This window comes from Cnephaeus nilssonii (assembly GCF_951640355.1).
Source record: "Cnephaeus nilssonii genome assembly, chromosome: 11".
Taxonomy (NCBI): Eukaryota; Metazoa; Chordata; class Mammalia; order Chiroptera; family Vespertilionidae; genus Cnephaeus; species Cnephaeus nilssonii.
Window position 1 is genome coordinate 11,139,149 of NC_137082.1, and position 20,561 is coordinate 11,159,709.

Below are 20,561 nucleotides of genomic sequence, written 5' to 3' on the forward strand. Positions count from 1 at the left end.
GGCTGTTCCTTCTGATGCAGAGAAGAGTGAGACGGGAGCGGGCACGGAGGGCTGGAGACCCCCGGGGAGAGTGGGTGCAGACAACGCAGACCCGCCCCAGCTGGACCGCTGCCTCCTTCCCGAGATGCGCCTGAAGCCCTGCTCCTAGGAAGCGCATCTCAACCAGAAAGAAGTTACTCGGTCCTGGGTTCAAATCCCATCTTCTCTTTTGCCAGCCGTGCGACCTTGACCCAAGGGTTTAACTTCTGCATTTTGGTTGGCTGCCCTGTGACAGGAGCCTCGGCCGGGCAGGGCTGGTAGGAGGCTAAGCTGACAATAAACGTGGCTCCATTTAACAGAGAGCCCACGCACAGGAGGTGTGTAAGTGGTTGCTTTCTGTCTCTCTCTCACTGGATCGCAAAAGCAAGGGCTTCTCACCGTAAGTGGATCATCTCAGTTGAGCCTCAGGAGAACTCCATACAGCAGGTGCTGGAATTTCCCCCTTTTCTGGACTGAGAAACAACGGACCAGAAAGCTTAAGTCACTTGCTCATGGTCACACAGCTCGTAAGCACTGACTCCAGAGCTGACGCCTAGCCACCACGACGCTCCTGGGGGAGAGGGAAATGTGTCCCCTTCATCGCTGTCAGCTATCGTCTCCCCGCCCGCCTCCTGGTACTCAGGGCAGTGCCCCCAGGCAGGAGACAGCCCAGAACGCGTTTGCTGACGGTCTGGTGGGCTAAGGGAGGAACAAGCCCCAAGACATTCCCACCCCACAGGAAGGAGCTCAGAATTAGCACCCCGCAGGCCCACAAATCACTCACGGGGCCATTTTCTCTCCAGATAATCCCCTAAGTGGCCTCAGAAAGCAGAGGCCTGCCGGCTGCAGCCCACGCACCCTTTGAAGCAGCCCATAATCAGGATGAATGCCCTCGCGGTCCTTTGTAACTCCCCGGGCACACATTGTCCCGCTCCGAGGGCAAGGACACAAATGGCTCACTTTAAGTAACATTCAGGGCCCGGCCAGTGGACACTTGCTTTAACATATGTGAAGCACAGCATTTGCTTTCTTCTTCCACACCCCTCCTCCCAAAGTGCCAGTCGAAACTTCCCAGCTGGGCTGGCAACAAAAAAACCACACACACACACACACACACACACACACGAAAAGGGGCTGGCCCCGGCCTACCAAGTGACTGGCATAAAGAAACACAAGAGCCCTAGCCGGTGTGGCTCAGTGGATAGAGCGTCAGCCTGTGGACTGAAAGGTCCCAGGTTCGATTCCGGTCAAGGGCATGTACCTTGGTTGTGGGCACATCCCCAGTAGGAGGTGTGCAGGAGGCAGCTGATCAATGTTTCTCTCTCATCGATGTTTCTAACTCTCTATCCCTCTTCCTTCCCCTCTGTAAAAAATCAATAAAATTAAAAAAACAACAACAACAACAACACAAGACCCTCCACCTATGGTCTTCTCTAACTCAACAAATGGAAACACCATTGTCCAGTTGCTCAGATAACTGGGAGCATCCTTGACTCATCTTTCTTTCTCTCCCCTCATCCCATCCAATCTGCACACAAATCCTCTCGGTTCTTCCTTAAAAGTGTACCCCAAATCCGACCGCTTCTCCCCGTCTCCCTCGCCGCCACCCTGGCACAAGGCACTGTCCTCTCTTGCTGGGACTGGTGCAGTAGTCTGCTCACTGGTCCCCTGCTTCCTCTCCTGCTCCCCTTCCATCTACTCCCCTGAAAGACCCTGTTAAGCCCAAAGTCTCCTCAGCTCAGAATCTCCCACCATGCCATTTCGCAGCTGCTAGGGTGGCTACAACCCCCCAAAATGGAAAACAGTAAGTGTTGGCGAGGATGTGGAGGGAGCACCTGGAACCCTCCGCGGACCCTGCGGGCGGGACCGTGGACTCGTGCAGCAGCGCTGGAACCCGGTCCGGCAGTTCTTCAAAAGGTTAAACACAGAGTTATCCGATGACCCAGCAACACATCCCAAAGGATATCCAAACACCTCCAAACACAAGCTGTTACAAAAACCTGGACACTGTTCTTAACAGCCAAAAAGTGGAAATAACTCACGTCCATCAACTGATGAATGGACAAAGAAAATGTGCTCCATCCACACAGGGGAATATTATTCAGCCACACCAAGGAACGGGGTCCTGCTATACGCCAGGACATGGACGGACCTGGAAAATATGCTGAGTGAAAGAAGCCAGACACGAAAGCCATTGGTACACGATTCCTTTGATGTGAATATCCAGAAGGGGCAAATCCACAGAGACAGGAAGTACACTGGTGGTTGTCTCCCCCGAGGGATGCGAGGAAGGGGAAATAGGGAATGGTCATGGGGTTTCTTTCGGGGGTGATGGAAATGTTCTGGAATTGGGTGATGTTTGTACAACAGAGTGAATATACCAAAGAACACTGAATTACATACTTTTAAATGGTCAGATTTATGTTGTATGAATTATATCTTAATTAAAAAAAATCCTCTCCTCTTTTCCACCTCACTCAGTAATGTCAAATAAAACTCCCTTTCCCTATCCCATCTGGACCCTCCCCCTCCTCTCCAACCTCATCACCGGCTGCTCACTCCCCACCAACCACACCAGCCATGTCCTCACCCCAGGGCCTTTGCACCTGATGTTCCCTTCACTGGTGAAGCTCATCCCATGCTTCCTTTGCTCTTCGATGAGGCCTCCCCTGACCTCGCAACTCGCCTACCATTCCCTGTCCTGCCCCAGTTCATTTCTCTTTACTCTTACCACCGTACTATACATTTTACTTGTTTCCTTTCCTTTTCCTCCATCGGAATAAAAGCTCCTGGAGGGTGGGGTGTTAGTCTGTTTTATTCCCCTTTGTATTCCCAGGGCCTAGAACAACTCCTGGCACATAGTAGGTGCTTGTGTTTCTAAAGCTGGCCCTCCACCTCCCTCCACCCACATACCTTTGTGCACTATGACTCTACCCATGAAGAGGTGGGATCCCTTCCTCCCCACCCCTGAATCTGGCCGGGCCTATGACTTGCTTTGACCGATAGAATGTGCTAGAAGCAATGCTCTGTGACTTCTGAGTCTAGGCCTCAAGAGACGCTGCAGCACCCGAGTCACTCTCTGAAGACAAGGGCCATGTGAAGAGGGCCAGACAACTCTGCTGGAGAGGCCACGTGGAGGGGGGCTGAGATGCCCGACGTATAAGTGAGGCCCAGCTGACCTTCCGATGTGGCCAGGCCTCCAGCCAGCAGGCTCACAAGTAGGCTCAGCCGACACCATGGGAGCAGAACCACTGGAATGAGCCCCATCAGCCTGCAAAACCCTGCACCATGCAATGGTTGTTGCTTCCAGCTACTGACGTTTGGGGTCGTGTGTCACCTGACAATGGATCATGGATCATGGATCGCTAATACCGCGCTCAATGAATGTTCGCTGCAGGGAAGACAGGAAGGAGGGAGGGAGGACAGCCCTGAGCAAGGACAGGAGGAAGAGGACACCCTCTCCTGGAGGAGCCCCACCTGAGAGCAGCAGCCTGGGCTGCTGTGTGGTCCCGCCCACATCTCCGACCAGCTCTGTGCCTCGGTTTCCCCATTTGGAAACTGGAGGAAAACAATCCTCAGACTCTCTCTGTCTTGAGATGAAAGCTGAGGAGGGTCAGGTAATTTTTCTGGGTTACTCTCAGTGAGATGCTATATCCTTAAAAGAAAGGACTGTAACCTGGACCCTAGCAGGGTGTCCACACTCAGGGAGACCCTGAAACCAGGCAGGAGATGAGCACAGGGGAGTGGGCCGTGCTCCGGAAGGGCTTTCAGCACGCTGCTTGTTTTCCGTTTCCTCCTTCTGACGGAGCCCTTCGACTCTCTGCGAAACACAGCAGCACAAGAGGCAGCCGACACTCCGGGCAGGGAGACAGCAGGGAGGGGTGGGGACTGTGGCAAACAGGAGACCCGTGCCCCACCTAAAGAGGGTGGCTACTACTTGGCTCCAGTGGATTGTTCCAGGTAGGAATGTGCCAAACCTGTTTTGTTCAAGACAAATGATGGTCCAGACATTTCAAAAATGTTCAAAACTAACCTCAACATTTTTAAATCACTATGACGGCCAAACAAACCTGTTCACAGGCTGAATGGGGTCTTCAAACCTCTGGCCTATCAGTGTCTTTAAAACACAAACATACATGAAATATCCAGAAAAGATGAATTTATATAGAGAGGAAGTTGATTAGAGGGGCTGGGGGGAGTGAGAGCTAGGGAAGAGGGTTTCTCTTGGGGGTAATGAAATGTTCTAGAAGTGATTGTGGCTGATGGTTGTGCAACTCTGTGAACATATAAAAAGCCATTCAATTGTACACTTCCACAGGTGAACTGTGCATAGAATTATATCACACAGTAACACTGTAAACACACACACACACACACACACACACACACATGCGCCCGCCTAGAAACTACGTGGTCCACTCCGCCCAGGCCAGGCCCAGGACACTGAACTGAAGCCCTGCACCTGCTGCTGCCACATTTTGGGAGCGGCCAGTCCTTTGGGTTTTTATGTGAAACTCCCGCTCTTCCCTTTCTCCCTGGGGCGTTCACAGCGGACTCGGCCGCAGGCAGCTGGCCGCCGTGCAGGAGCATCACCACGCGACCAGCGCGCTGATGGGCACGGGGGTCGTTTCTATGAGTGGGAACTGGTCTGCTCTAAAGCTTTTCGGCCGGTGGGCGCTGAGGGTCAGCCAGACGGGGACCTCTGGCCCAGGCTCCGGGCTGACTCTCCCTCCCGGCACGGCCACCCTATGGCTCCTTCAGAGCGCGGCCACCCTATGGCTCCTTCCACAGCAGGGGAGAGACGGGAACGTCCCCGACAGAGCCTGACCCTCTCCACGCACCCGGGTGGCCTGGCTCCTCACACTCCTGAAGGTTCCTATTCGGGGGTGTGGTCAGCCGAGTCCATGTCCACCCAACGGGCACATCAGTGGCCCCCCCGCTGCCACTCTGCTCCTCCAGCACCCCAGACTGCAGTCCATAAAGCTGCTCACGGCTCGCCCTGCTCAGGGCTTCTATCCATGACCCCGGAATCGGATCCACTCTCCACCCCACGGCCCCAGGCCTGGTGTGGCCCTGCCCGCGCTCCCCCTGGATCACCGAGGTCCTCCCACTCGGGCAGCTCCTCATCTCTCCGGACTGGGCCCTGTGGCACCTGCCAGTCCTCCCTGCGTCTCCATCCCGGCCCTCAGCTGTCTCCTAGCGTTCAGTTACTCTGATCATTATTAGTCTGCTCCTCTGACTGCCAGGCCAGTCCCTGAGGGCAGGCACTGCACCTGTCTCCCTGGCCTCTCCCCGGTGCCCAGCGCAGTGCCCAGCACACAGCACGTCTGCCATAAAGATCCGAGGAACAAACGCACACAGAACGACAGCTGGAGACAGAGCAGACTGTGCCCGGCGCGACCCACAGGCTCCCAATCTGAGCATGTGAGGACTGAATGCCCAAAGGGACCCGCAAGGCACAAGGATGGGACGCCTGGGGGAGGGGCGTCCCACGGGCACACGGTGTTTGCAGGCTGGACTCAATAAAATATTCTTTGCTGCCACAAAGAAACAGCCTCGTCTACGTTGTCCTTAAAACTCAAGGGCATCTTTATGTTTACCTACTTTAGTCCAGACACGTGGTTTGGAGAAACAGTTCCCTCTCCTCTTATCATGACTACAGAAAAATAAAAGTTCAAGCACCAGGGCAAATGGCAACTGATACCAGCTTCAGCACAGGGGAGACGATAGGGACAAGTGGGGACTGTGGCAAACGGGGCTGCGACTGGGAAACATGCACCTAGGATTACCAGACTCTTCATAATTTTAAATAAACAAGAAACTCGGATTTTTAAAAAAGATATTTTATTGATTTTTTACAGAGAGGAAAGGGAGAGGATAGTTAGAAACATTGATGAGAGAGAAACATCAATCAGCTGCCTCCTGCACACCTCCCACTGGGGATGTGCCCACAACCCAGGTACATGCCCTTGACCAGAATCGAACCTGGGACCTTTCAGTCCGCAGGCCAATGCTCTATCCACTGAGCCAAACCGGTCAGGGAGAAACTCGGATTTTTTTACGGTAACAATTCTCCATTTAAATAGCTCTCTCTGGTTTGAACCAACCACATCAATCCCTGATCTAATCCACGTGTTTTTCAAGGACCCAGGTGGTTTCCCTGCCATCATCCTCTGCTCATTCGGCCAAGATCCTGCGTGTGAGAAAGGGCTGGCTTCATTTCCTTCCATTCTAGGCCATCAACCCCATCTGTGGGCCGTAGGAGCCCAATGGAATTCTGAAACCAGAAATTCACCGTGGGCATCAGTGCTCAGCCATGTGGGAGGGCCCTGAGCTCCCCGCTGTTGTAAGTCACAGGGTACCCAAGAGGCAAACATCTCCCCCTCTCCCTGCCACCTTGATGCAGCTTCTGAAAACCCCCCTGAAACTTCCCCCAAAAGAGGAAGTTCAAACCAGAAAAAGAGAGACAGTAGAAGACACAAAAGCTGGTTGGACAGAAACCCCCAAGGGCACTGGAAATAGTAAAACACTCACCTGCCAGCCAGTCTCAGCACGTGGCCCTCAGCTGCCCCTGCAGCGGGTGGGCCAGGAGCCACATCTCCCACTGCCCCCTTCTGCTGCCGCTCTTCCGCCCCGAACACCTGCTGCACCCCACCCACGGCCTTTGCACTTTCTGGTCCCTCTGCCTGCAATATTTTCCTTCTCCCTCTCAGTCAACTCCTATTCATGCTTCAGGGCTCAGCCTACAATGACACTGCCTCATGGAAGCCCTCCCTGATCTCACCCAGACCAGGCCAGGGTCCCTCTGCTAGTGACCCACCTAGATCCTGGGTCTCTGTTCTTCCCCCAGCACATTCCTCTGGTTACCACTAGGTCTTGGCTTTCTCAGAGAAAAGCCTCTTGCCTCCCAGGCACACAGATAGATGCCCGCTATCACATCACCCACGTTACATTCTCCGTAGCACTCATCACAATTTACAGGTTGTGTGTGTTCCGTGCTGCCTGTCCTAAGAGGGCAGGGCCCTTGTGTGTTTCACCGCTGTGGTTCCCTCCGTGTTTGGCATATAGTAGGGTAGGGGGTCAAGGTGTTCAATGAAGCAGGTTCACTTCACCAGGAACCACAGGACACTCCTAGGACTAGACTGGGCTGGGCTGACACTCCCACGGCTCCCTTTAAAAGCCAAAAGTGGACTCAGGAGAAGGCCAGAGGGGGAGGGGCCTGCTGCCCAGGCCTGTTCCCAAACCAGACCTCCCTTCTCCCACTCACTTGCCCACCTGCAAACAGCTGCGGCTCGGGGACCTGCTAATGAATTAGCTGTTAAGTAGAAGCTGCAGAGGACTCAACTCAGATAGTTTCTGCCTCTTTTGGTAAATAAACGTCAGCAAGCGCTCTAAGTGGGTTCATTGCCGCACAGAGCTACAGGGAGTTGGGCTCTTCATTAAGGCCCTTACGAACGAGTGCGCGCCAACCCGTGTCTCAGTTAAAGACAGCCCTGAGTGAGAAAACGAAGTTAGTACACGCAGCTCCTCTTGAAAGCTGCCCCTAATAGAGACTAAATGAAGCTGAGGTTTAGCCACCGGGCACAGGGACATCTCACTGCTGAGAGCAAGCACAAAAAAGACACTCAGGTTGCTCAAACCAGTAAAAATCTGCACACAACCTCCATGCCCACCCCTGGGGGCATGGGTCATAAGTTACAGCACCTCCATAGGACCGACGCCCCTTATTCGGCAAGGGCCTCAGTCTTCTCAGCTATAACATCGGCATAACCGCCTCCTAGCCACTGGGTCGCTGCCAGGAGGCAATGCCACAATCCACGAACGGAGGCTGGCACACAGCTGCACACAGTATGTGCCCAGGAAATAGGGATAATTGTCACTGGGACGTGGAATACTAGGAAGGCAAAGACTGATGCAGACCTACATCACTCGCCCCTACCCGCCTCAGGTGACTATGGGACACTTAAAATGTGGGCCGGTCACAACTGAGATATATTGTAAGTTCAGTATTAAAAACCTGATTTCAGCCGAAACCGGTCTGGCTCAGTGGATAGAGCGTCGGCCTGCGGACTGAAGGGTCCCAGGTTCGATTCCGGTCAAGGGCATGTACCTTGGTTGAGGGCACATCCCCAGTTGGGGGGTGTGCAGGAGGTGGCTGATCGATGTTTCTCTCTCATCGATGTTTCTGACTCTCTATCCCTCTCCCTTCCTCTCTGTAAAAAATCAATAAAGTATATTTTAAAAAAAAAACACAAAACAAACAAACAAACAAAACCTGATTTCAAAATGCAAAAATCTCATTCAATTTTTTTTGCATTGATGACATGTTGAAATGATATACTGGCTACACCATTATTTTAAATAACTGAAACTAATCACACCTGTTTCCTTTTCCTTTATCCTGTGGGTCCAGAACATTTAAAATTACATGGATGGCGCACATTTGTGGCTCAGATTAGATTTCTATTGGACATGCTGTTTTTGAAAATTGAGGTAACAGCCCTAGCCGGTTTTGTCTGGTTAGAGCACTGGCCCACGGACTGACGGATCCAAGTACCTTGGTTGACAATGCCGGTCAGGGAGTGGGCTGGGGGCAACCAACGGCCGTGTCTCTCTCACATCAATGTCTCTCTCTCTCTATTTCTCCCCCTCCCTTCCACTCTCTCTAAAAATCAATGGAAAAAGTATATCGTTGGGTGAGGATTAACAAAAAAAAATTTTTGAGATATCATTCGCATTCCATAAAATTCAGCCTTTTAAAAGTGTACCACTCGGTGGTTTTCGGGAAATGCTTCGAGTTGTGCAACCATCACCACTCACTGCAGAACCTTTTCATCACCCTGAAAAGCAGCCCTGTACCTTACAGCACCAGCGGTCACGCCCCACTGTCCAGCTGTTTCAAGTAGAGAAAAGCAAGTTGCAGAACAGTATCCAGTGGAGATTTAGAAAAAGAAATATATATCACTATGTATATGCAGACCCACATTTGTAAATGCATTTTTAATGTGTGCAACGGTGCACACCAAACTCTCACTGGTGGTGGTCTCAGGGACCTAGGGTCCGGGTGGGAGGGAAAAGCGGGCGGGTGCTCACCCTTTATTTTATATGCTTCCGTACTGCTTTGGAGATTTGAAAAGAGAATGAGTAGAATGTCTAGGCCCACCTAAATAACTCCTGGTGAACTTGGGTAAGTAACTTTTTCACGGCACCGTCAACAGATTGGCTTCCGATGAAGAAGGGTCTAGTTTTAGACCTACTGTTTATTCTGTGCGTTTAAAATAGAAAGCACAGGCAGAGACGAAGTATGTTCCCTCCTAGCAACAGACAGGACCGAGGCCGGAGCGTCCCCGCGCACAGAGGCAGCCTGCCCGCCTCCTCCCCGCACCTGGCGAACGGCTCCGAGCAGAGCCGCCCAGGGCCTGGCAGGGGTCGTCCGCCCCAGGAGGGGCAGCAGCTCCCAGCGGCCTGGGTCCGATGTCCCGGCCCGAGCTGGGAGGCCGAGGGGAAGGGAGCCCAGGGGGTCCCAGGGGTGGGGGGTCGGCGTAGCGGGGGGCGAGGGGGACGGGGCGGGGTCCGCTGGAAGAGAAAGCGGGCGCGACCTGCCGCGCATTTCTCGGTAGCGCCAGGAAGTCACCGCTTCGCAAAAAAAAGGGAGCCCTCGCGCCCCTCCTCCTGGCCCGGAGCCGCTGCGCCGCGTGGGAGAGGATGCTGCGGAGAAGCCGAGAGTTCGGGTCGGGGTACCCGCGCGCTGGGCGCCCCGCCCCCGTACACTTCTCCCCCAGGGCGCGCGGGCCCCAGACCCACCACATCAAGACCTGCCTCCCGCACCTCCATCCCCCGTCCCCTACCTCGGCCCCGGGCTCGGGGGTCAGGAAGAGCGCAAGCTCGCGAGCCCCGCTGCGCATGGGCTCCGGCCGGTCGGCGTCCGCAAGCAGCATCAGGCGGACGGCGGGGTCCAGCTGGCGTAGGCAGCCCGGGAACCCGTCTCCGCGACCCGGCCTCGGAGCCCCGCCCCCCGCCAGCTGCATGCCCCGCGGCCAGCCTGGCGGAGGCAGGTCAGGTGCGCGCAGCGGCCCACGCCTCCCGAAGCGCCGGGCCGAGTGGGCAGCGCCACCCAGTGGCGCGCGTTGCTCACTGCGCCCGGCCTCGCCCGGCCGGTAAACAAGAGATTCTCAGACGCCCCGGCAGATTGCAGTCTTCTGGGGCTCGGGACACTTCCAGAGTTCGGGCCACACACAGTCTCGGTTGACACCTGGACATCAGTACTTTTGGAGTTCGCCAGGTGATTCCAACATACATCCGAGGTGTAAAGGGCCCCTTTTCATTGGGATCCGGGGGAGCATGGGTCCCAGTCCCCGCAGCGCTTTGGGACGCCCTGGGAGCTCTCAGAAGCCGGGAAGCCAGGCCTCACCTTAGGCAGATTCAGCCTGAATCCGTGGCGGGTGGGGCTTGGGCACCGGCTGTTTTTAAACCTCCAAGGGTGATCCCGCGTGCAGTCAGGATAGGAAACGGCTGTCCTAAAAGAGCCTTTCATTTACAGACCGAAGGCCCGCCCCCAGCCCAGCCCCCACGGCCCGTCCTCCTCCTGCTTCTGCTTGGCGCCAGGCGGGGAGTCCTGGAAGTTAGGGAATGCGGGTGTGGCGGTCCTCTTCCTCCCTGAAGCAGCTTAAAATAAGCTCCCCAGATCATTCTTAAGCGCACTAAATTTGAGGTCCCCCCCCCCAAAAAAAAAAACATTCATAGGAGGCTTGTCTAGACCCTTTAGAGAGGCTGGAGAGGGTGGGGCGCAGCCCCCACAGCAATGCTAATGAAGAAAGTGCTAAGCGAGGTAAAGAGATACGGGGAAGTCTGGAGTTCTAATTTTTCCTATGACTTTCCTTTTAAAATATTAAATTCGTTTTTAAAAATTTTGGCTGGGCTTAGGGTTGCAAACAAATATACCGGACACCCCTCGCCCCCTCCCATTAAATCTGAATTTATATTTTATCTGATGACCCTAGGTTGGGAGGGGGCGGCAGCACAGGCTTGGTCTGCCTTCTGGGTGATTTGTCACCGCACAATTCCCACTTGCACAGCTGCCCACTGCTAATTTCTCCACTTCCCCACCCAAACATTCAGGCCTTCAGAGGCCAGAGTCATTTTCTGGAAAATTCTTGGCAAAGATTTGGGCCTCAGGTGCTTAGGAGAAGGATTTGCTAGGAACTCACTGAACCTGCGCTTAGCCGTTCATTACTGTCCTGGCCGTCCTGCTCAGCCCTTCCCCACATTACACACCCCCCCGCCCAGGGATGGAGGGCAGACCCTCACCCCGCGGGCTGGCTGGGGCTCTCCTATGGAAAACCCCACAAGTGGCCTCAGATCAGCCAAATAGGACTGAGCTCAGCAAACTGCCCCTGATGGATGAATCTCAAAAGCATAACGCTGAGAGAGGGAGGGAGAGAGAGAGAGAGAGAGAGAGAGAGAGAGAGAGAGAGAGAGAGAGAGTTACAGAAGGCTCGGTAGGGCATTCTGCCATTAACATAAAGTTTTAAAAACATGTGAAAGCACACTATATATTGTTTATGGATCCAGACATGTGGAGTGAGAGTATAAAGCTGTGCCACAGTTAGGAAAGTGGGTACTTTGGGGTGGGGGTAAATTGGGGAGGGATATGAGAAGGGGGTTCAGTTATAACATTTTATTTCTCCTGCTGTTATTGGTTATAATGTTTAAACTTTTTGAATGCCCAAAATGACCAATTAAAAACAAAACAAAAAGCCTGGGGTGTTAGCTGAAAGTACGGATTGCCCTGTCCCTGGAGAGGGGGTGTCTGGGGAAGTGATCTGCCCTCTTCCCAAGCACCCCAGTGATTCCTGGGCCCAGCTGGCTAGCCAACAGTCATTTTGTTTCTAGTCATCCCCCCCCCCCCCCAAATGTGTGAGTGTGCCTTGGAAACAATTCGCTAAGAATACAGATGCCCGGAGCCCTGTCCCAACTTTCTGCCTCAGCATCTTCGGGGGAGCTGGGCACCTGCATTTTAAATGCTCTGCAGTTGAGTCCCATGCACACCGAAGTCTGCGAGTAACCCTTACTTAGGGAGCCCCCTCTTACTGCTGGCATTGGCTAGGGAATCCCATGGGAGGCCAAAACAATGATTTTAAACAAAGAGAACTGAATTTATAAAAATCTCCCGGTCTCTCAGTGTGCTGGGCCCATGCCCCAGCGCCCTGCCCAGGGCCCCCAGATCTTGGGGAGACGGTGAGGCAGGCTGCAAGCCGGAGGCCCGGAATGCAGCCGGCCTGGGCCGCACCCTGCCCAAACCAGTTTGAACCAGCTGCGGGGATGGAGCCCTGGCTGTCCCCACGAGCTCCCCCTGGCGCCCAAGCCCAGCTCAGAGCTGCTGCTCAGGCCTCCTCCTCGGTAGTCCTCCCAGGGTACGGACGGCCTTCATCCCAGCCTGGGGTTGGGGTGCCGGTGACAGCCAGGCCCTCAAGGCCCCCAGGAACCCTAGAAGCCCCCAGCTGGGCCCCGAGCTCACTCAGCCTTCCACCCCCACTCCGTCTGGCTTCACCTCCTGCTGCAAAATGGTTGCCTGTCTGTGTCTTTTCAAGGTCAGTTCTCTGCCTCGGGCCTCAGGCACACCAGGTTCTAGATTAGCAATGATTCCCTAGCTCAGCTGCATTGAACTCCTGGGAAACTTCCAGAAAACAATACCCAGACCCCACCCTAGGGACTGATTTAATTGGTCTGGGGTGGGGCTTTGGTTTGGGGAGGTTTAAAAGATCCCACAGGTGCTTCTAACCTGCACTGTTCCCAGGCTTGCTTAACTCGTCGGAGCTGGGGATCTGTGGTCCCTTGGCCTCCAATCAGTTCGCATTGCTCACGTGTTCTGAGGGCCTACTATGTGCCAGGCACTGTTCTCAACGTTTCACGTAGATGACCTCATTGAAATTCCACCACTTTGTGAGGTAGGCAGGCCCTACTATGATGCCCATTTTATGGATAAAGAAACTGAGACACGGAGAGGTTAATTGCTTGCCCAGGATCATACCTAGTAAATGGAGAAGTCGGGATTTGAACTTGGACAATCTGATCCTAGAACCTCCCTACAAGATAACCAAACCCCTTTGGGTTCCTGAGGCCGCCTCCCTAGCTCCAGCCTGGCCTATTAGGAAAGCCCTTCCCAGCCCACATCTTCACTGCCTCCCACAGCACAGGACGGTCATCTTCATCACTCTTCAGTGGCTCCCCGTGCCCACCCAGTGAAGTTCAAAGACCTAGCCTATCTTGCCAACATGTCTCTCACTGCTTTGCTCTTTGAACCCTAACTTGCACATGGGAGCCCAGGGAGGAGGCACTTAGAGCACAAACGGTGCGGGGCCTCCCTCTCAGGGCTGGCACCCAGGACTGAGGGTCTCCTTGCCTTACGTGCCCTGGGCTTCGGCTGGTCTCTCCCAAGTCCTGGCCCTGCCACGCAGCCTGCTGCTGTGGACTGACGGTGTGCACGCCCCCAGATTAATATGTGGAACTGCACCCCTCCCCAGAGTGGTGGGATTAGGAGGTGGGGCCTTGGGAGGCGATCAGGCCATGAGGGTGGAGCCTTCTAAATGAGATTAAGGCCCTTATAGAAGAGGCCCCAAGATCGCTCCCCTCCCCTTCTGCTGTGTGAGGACAGTGACAAGTTGTCTGTCTGCGACCAGGAAGCCTGCCAGTGCCAGGGTCTTGGACTTCCCAGCCTCCAGAACTGTCAACAATAAACGCCTGTTGTTCATAAGCTCTCAGTCCATGGTTCACATGGACATTCAGACGTGTGGCTTCTCTCGAAAAGGAAGGAGGGGTCAGGAAGCAGCGGGCCTGCTCTGGCCTGGTAACACGTGGCCAGGTCGGGAGCTGCCCAGTTTGCCCCAGTCTCCCCCCCCCCTGGCCCAGTCTGCCACTGGCCTGTTGGTCCCTGAAGATATCTGAGGCTCTGACTCTGTGATCCCCTGAACATGCCCAGGTCTGCCCGGCTCCACATCTACATCCATCTTTTCCCGTCTGGATGCCCCTGCTGCCCGGAGCTGACCGCCCTCCCTGCCCTCCACTGGCCTTCCGGGTCTCTTTCCAACAGCCTTTTTCTGACCCCCAAACAGATATGCCCTTTAAGCTTGCCTTCCGATACCACCCCCCCACCCCCTTCTGCTAAGTTGTCATTTCATGACCAGACAGCAAGTCCCTGGAGGACAAAGGAAAAGTCTGGTGCATGTGTTGGGGGATGGATATCGGAGTCCAGGAGGCTGCCTTTGCGCCAAATCCTCAGCACACGTGTCTCTAAAATGTGAAGCCACTCCCCTGCTTCGCCTCTCTGTTCCCCACCAGCGAAACTCAGAACACAGCCCACCTTCCTAGAAGCATCGTGGAAAGCCAGGTTTTAACGCACGTTTCTATCACGATTCTGAAACAATCGCTAAGTACAGGAAGCAGCAACAGCGCCCCTTGCTGTTCTTTCCCTGTAAAGGAAAGCTTGTCATTCTCCCGAGTAATCTGATCAGTTTTTCTCGACTCCGCCCTCTTCCACAACAGCTACAGAGAGGGCCTGCCGCTTTGGAAGCAGGAGGCCAAGGGTCAAGGTTCAAAGGGTTCCATCCATGTCAACGTTTAGCTTTGGTCTTGAGAAGGAAGAGAAGAGAAGAGTGCTTGCCCCCCCCCCCCCCCCCCCCAGCCCAGATACTGAAATGTGGGCCCCTCTAAACAGATGCTGGATGGCCCGGTCAGTGTAGCTCAGTGGTTGAGCATCGACCCATGAACCAAGAGATGATGGTTTGATGCCCAGTCAGGGCACATGGCCGGGGTTTCGGGCTTGATTCCCAGCAAGCAGCCAATCAGTGATGTTTCTATCTCTCTACCCCTCTCGCTTCCTCTATCTCTAAAATAAATAAAATAAACATGTTAAAAAAATAAACAGCCCTAGCCAGTTTGGCTCAATGGATAGAGCATCGGCCGATGAACTGAAAGGTCCCAGGTTCTATTCCGGCCAAGGGCACATTTCTCTGTTGCAGGCTCAATCCCCAACCCCGATCAGGGCACGTGCAGGAGACAGCCAATGTGTCTCTCTCACATCGATATTTCTTTCTCTCTGTCTCTCCTCCTCCCTCCCACTCTTTCTAAAAATCAATAGAAATCACTTTGGGTGCGGATTAACAAAAACAAAAAGCAACAACAATAAAACAAACAAAAATAAACAGATGCGGGATGGAAAATACTGCCCCAAACAAGGAGGTCTGAGGGACAGGACTTAGGTTCCGAGGTCTGAGCTTAGTGCTTCCTGTACATGCTCACAAGAGCTCGCAGTGCCCTGAGCACTACTGCCCACCACCCCTCATGCAAAACCACTGGGGACAGACTTGTGTCTGAGTGAGAACTCTGGGTTTTACAGTGTTAACACCTCTAGGGCGGGCAGCATCCTGCCAGCAAACTTAGTGTTTCTTAGCAAATTGTGTGTCCATTCACCCTACATGAACTGAATACAGGCCTTACACAAACCTCATGCCATTCAGCTCAGGTTTTGCCCTGCCAATGAATCTCTGCTGAATTGGTGGGAGAGAAAAAGAATGCACAGGCTCGTTCTGTTATATCGAATTGAGATGGATCGAATTATGTCAGGAGATGTTAGAAAGTAGGTAAGTGCCCTAGTGAAAACAGTATGCTTCAGACTATTCGGGACATGGGAATAGATTTGCTTTCTTGCTTCAGGAAACTGTACCTCTGTTTCACTAGGCCTCGAAGGCCCTTTCCTGTCCTTGGACTACATGGTTCGGTGTTATGTATACAGTAGGCACTCCATAAAGGAGATACTGCCCTCGGTGTTATGTATACAGTAGGCACTCCATAAAGGAGATACTGCCCTCAGTGAAACCTGCAGTCATAGCAGCAGCAAACAAAAAGCTGAGAGGGGCCTCTGGTTTTAACAGTGGCCAAAAGCAAACACAATGAAACCTGGCAAAAGGGAAAAAAAGAAAAAAAAAAGGATTTTCTTTGTGAGCATGTGAGAAATCCTGTCTTCAGCAATTCACATGACAGAGAATTTTTAAATCGGCTTTGAGTCCAACTTAAGGCAATGAAATAACACACCTGCTAAAAAGTAAATGAGAGTGAAGATGCTTTAACTAAAAAATACAAAACTCTGTACAAAGAAGTAAAAGTGAAATGTGCTCTGGGCCCTGGTGCCCCCTGCTGGGCACAGAGGGTAGCACTGGGAGGGAGCAAGGCATAGTGGCCAACTACAGGGACTCCAGAGGCAAAGTGTCTGAGCTTGAGATCTGGCTCCTCACCTAGGATGCACCTCGGCTGTGTGACCTTGATGAAATTACTTAACTTCTCTGGCCTGAATTTCCGCATCAGTAAAGTGGCATAATACAACTTCATTATGGTTGCTGATAAGATTCAATGAGATAATCTATGTAAAGCGCCTTAAACATTGTCTGGCAGAAAGTGAGTGCTCAAAAAATACGTATTACATTATAAGTGGAATATTGTCAAAGTTGAATGTTTTCAAGGGAAGGTAGATTAGATGGCCAGATAAGTAATATAATCGATTAAACTGCCAGGCCAGGTATTTGTCACCAAGTAGGTATTCGATAAATGTCTGTGAGACAAGTGGACAATAAAGTCACGTCATCTGATGACAATGTGAAGGAGCTGGAGCTGTTTTGCTTGGAGAAAGCCTGGATTATGTAAGATAAACCTCATGTCAGGTGTTACCCCACCAATGAATTTCTGCTGAGTTGATGGGGGAAAAAGAGACCCTGAGCCAAGGACCCGGTAACCATACCCAAACTCCTGACCAGACAGCTCTCCAAGCAGTGAGTCCCCACGGATGGGACAATTCAAGCAGAGTCGGACTGCCACCTCCCAGACAGAACTGGCACACGCAGATGGTATAGAATAGATGATTTTCTGCTTTGGGCAAAAGGTCAACCTGTACAGACTGTTAAGATATGACTCATACGCCATATAAGTCACCTATGTAAAGTGCACAATTCAGTGGTACACTATATTTAGAGAATGGTGCAACCATCCAAGTATGTTCACAGATTTGTACAACCAGCACCACAATCAACTTCAGAACATTTTTATCGCCCAAAAAAGCGACCAACCCCCCTCCCCCCCCCCCCCCCGCTCCTTAGCCATCACTCCCATCTCCCTCCACTCCCAGCCACTAATACTTTCTGTTCTTATAGATTTTTCTCTTCCCTAACTAACATTTGTGTCTGAGTTCTTTCACTCCGTCTTCAAGGTTCAACCATGTTGTGGCACATACCAGTGTTTCATTCCTTTTGGCAACCCAATGATATTCCATTTTATGGGTGTGCCACAGTTGGCTTATGCATTCCTCCGCTGATGGACGCTCAGGTTGGTTGCAAAGTACAGAAGGATGTGTTTAAAAGCTGTTCACCACAGCACTGTTTATAGTCATGAAAAAAAAAAATGGAAGCAGCCTACGGTAGGGGATGGGTGACAGAAAACGCTGGTTCGTCTGTACAGTGATGCGATGAAGCCGTGAGAAACACAGAGCAAAGACATTCACAATATGTTCTCCTCTGAAGAACGCAGACTTCAGAATAATTTACATGGAGGCGGTGATCCTGCTTTTGTCCAAATACGCATTAGGCAATATATCTTGATATGCACAGGGACCAAAAAAACATGAGTGTTTATCTCTGAACAGTGGTTTTTGGAGGTGGCTTTTAAAAAATATATATTTTATTGATTTCTTACAGAGAGGAAGGGAGAGGGATTGAGAGTTAGAAACATCGATGAGTGAGAAACATCGATCAGCTGCCTCCTGCACACCTCCCCCTGGGGATGTGCCCGCAACCAAGGTACATGCCCTTGACCGGAATCGAACCTGGGACCCGTCAGTCCGCAGGCTGACACTCTATCCACTGAGCCAAACCAGTTAGGGCTGGAGGTGGCTTTTTTCTTGTATATACTTTTTCCCCCTAAAATGTCTTCTGAAATCATATATTACTTCACCGGACACATAAGCAGTCTACTTTTCCTCAACAACATTTCTATACACAGATATTTTTCTCCTTTCCAAAGTATGTCTCTGAAGCTCAGAGTAAACCCTGGGCCCAGAAATGAATCTGCATATGAAAAAGTTGCTTCCAACTTTTTACTTTTGTTGCCTGTTGATGAAAGCAGCATCCAGGAAGGAGGACTTGGGCAGGAAAATGTAGAGCCAACGAGCCTTAGGGAGGAAAGAGTAGAAACAAGCACAATGTCAGTTTGCCAAGGAGACAGGGGGGTTCGACGTTCTGAGAAGCTCTAATTGCGAGCAAACCAGTGGGCTGGAAATGGGCATTGGCTCCGGAATAAATTATGTATGGCCACTGTTAAATATTTCATCCACCCTTAACCATTATTTGTCTCCCCGCAGCTAAAAGAGGAAAGAAAGAACATACCCCCATCATAAGCAGGATCAGCCTTGTCATCGTTCCTTCCCCCAGGACAGCCACAAACATTCAAACACAAACCCTTCTGAAGTGGAAGAACTAACCATGATGAAAATCAGGGGTCAACTTGGCAAGGAACGTCAGCTTCACACCCCGATTAACGGATGGCACGGCGATCTCACCTTCTGCACCCAATGTGTCATCCCTCAAAACCCTGAGCGTCTTGCTCTACGTGACTCGTGGTTTTAAGAACGAACGTTGGCGAGTTCTCGGGGACGCCGGGGCAAAGGGCTTTTGTGCTCCCCTGGTATCCATGCAGCGAGTGGGAACGGAGGCGAGGATATGTGAGGAGCTGTCAGGAGCTGAGGTCGCCCATTCAGCCTTGAGCCATTTGGCCACCTTCCCAGCCACCCTGCCTCCTCTCCTGGCTCTCCTCCCTTTACCGTTCATTCCCTCGCGCTCCCCTGGCCCCGTGTGCTTGGCTGTTGGAGGCGCATGCCAGGCCCACTGGGCACAGGCCCTGTGAATGCCAGCCAAGGCGCCCAGGGGGTGGGGGAAGGGCAGCTCACTAGAGAAGCCCTCATGGGTCACAACTGAATTGCAAAGGTTTTGTTGCAAAGGGGTTACTGTTGCCTCCCACGGGGCGACTGAAAAATTATTACCATGGCCATTTTTGGGCTGAGATTTGCCTGCAATTATTTTCAGGCATTGTCTGGCATTTTGTGTATGTGTGCACCAGTTTAATTTCACATGCAGGCAGACCAGATTTGTGTGTGTGTGTGTGTGTGTGTGTGTGTGTGTAGATGCATATTCCCAATTTAAAATCAACTAGTTAAAAGTTGTGTATATGTGTGTGTTTAAGCCAAGAATCCTTCCCATATTTTTCTGCTTTACCAGATAGAGATTCAAAGAAATGAAATCTATATTCGTTGTAAGTTACCGTGTGTGGATCATTGCCGTGAGAGTGAGTGATGGGAGATTCTTTCTGATTCAGGGGATTCGAGGGTCAGTCTCTGGTCCACCTGAGAAGCCACACGGCTCGGGATCGCTGTTTCATGCGTTTGTGGCCACTAACCTTATTGGAGGCTCACATTCTAACGCCCTCTCCTTCAAGCTTCCTTCACCCATGCTCCTCAGGAATTTACCAAGTTAATGATTTAGTTTCTGAGTCACTGAGCATACAGCGTTTTGCCTGAGTCACCTGGGGCACATGCCTGAGACAGCAGCTGAGGGCCTCTGGGAACGTTAGAGAGAACCTGATAGGCAACTTCGGACTTCCTGTAGATGTGAGGCCAGCACGCGGGCGGGCAGGGCAGAAAGCCTGGGAACAGAGCGCTAACGTCCTATCGGCACAGCGCCGGTTTCACCTGAGCGTAACCTGCTCCAGGTCTGTCACCAACAATGCCTTGAATGCGACTTCCTTGTCCCCTGATGCATTGCTAGGAGACCGAATGGAACAGGAATGCTACACTGATACCATCTGTGGGTTGTTCTGTTAGTCCAATTCTAGCCTTTCTCCTCCTTTTTTGGGGGGCAGAGGGTTGGGGACAGATAAGCCAGCACAAAAGTGAGGCCTGGAGTGTTCAGGGGCTTGTTTTCTGCACACCTACAATGATTTGGCAGGCGGGGGGTGGGGCTGGGGGCGCAGTATTTCATCCCAAGTGCAATTCCGATAAGTCAGATTCTACTGACTCAGGCAGTGTGGCCCTCTGCACAAGGGGCTGGAGACTCCCGATGACTTTGGCCAAGTGACCTGACAGAACAATATATGCCAGGTAATTGTGCGAAGGCGTTTCTGACATCTTTACGAATTCTAGAAGAAAGTATAAGCATGCTCATTAAAGCAGTTCTGTAAGAGTGAAGGAGAGAGCCCCGGCTGGGTAGCTCAGTTGTCCTGATACACCAAGGTTCGATCTCCAGTCAGGGCACAGACAAGAGTCAACCAATGACTCTATAAATAAATGGAACAACAAATCAATGTTTCTCTTTCTCTCTCAAATTAATTAGAAAACAACACCACCATTACATAAGTAACATTTTTTAAAGAGAGAGTGAGAGACACGGAAAAGCGAGCTGAATTTGAGAACTTCACTAACGTTCACGGGCATGGGAAGCACCTGGGGAAAT

General features: G+C 52.2%; 1 protein-coding gene across 4 annotated transcripts in view; it reads right to left on the reverse strand.

Annotated features, from left to right (window-relative positions):
* Positions 1–10,539, reverse strand: part of BCAS4 (breast carcinoma amplified sequence 4) — a 57,747-nt gene extending 47,208 nt beyond the window's left edge. For all 4 annotated transcript variants that reach the window (XR_013814189.1, XM_079784117.1, XM_079784116.1 and 1 more), the window contains exon 1: positions 9,867–10,539. Coding sequence is in view for 3 of the 4 variants with exons in the window: in XM_079784117.1 (XP_079640243.1) it covers positions 9,867–10,046 (180 nt within the window). In the remaining variant the exon portion in view is untranslated. The remainder of the gene's footprint in view (positions 1–9,866) is intronic.
* Between the last annotated feature and the right edge of the window lie 10,022 nt (positions 10,540–20,561).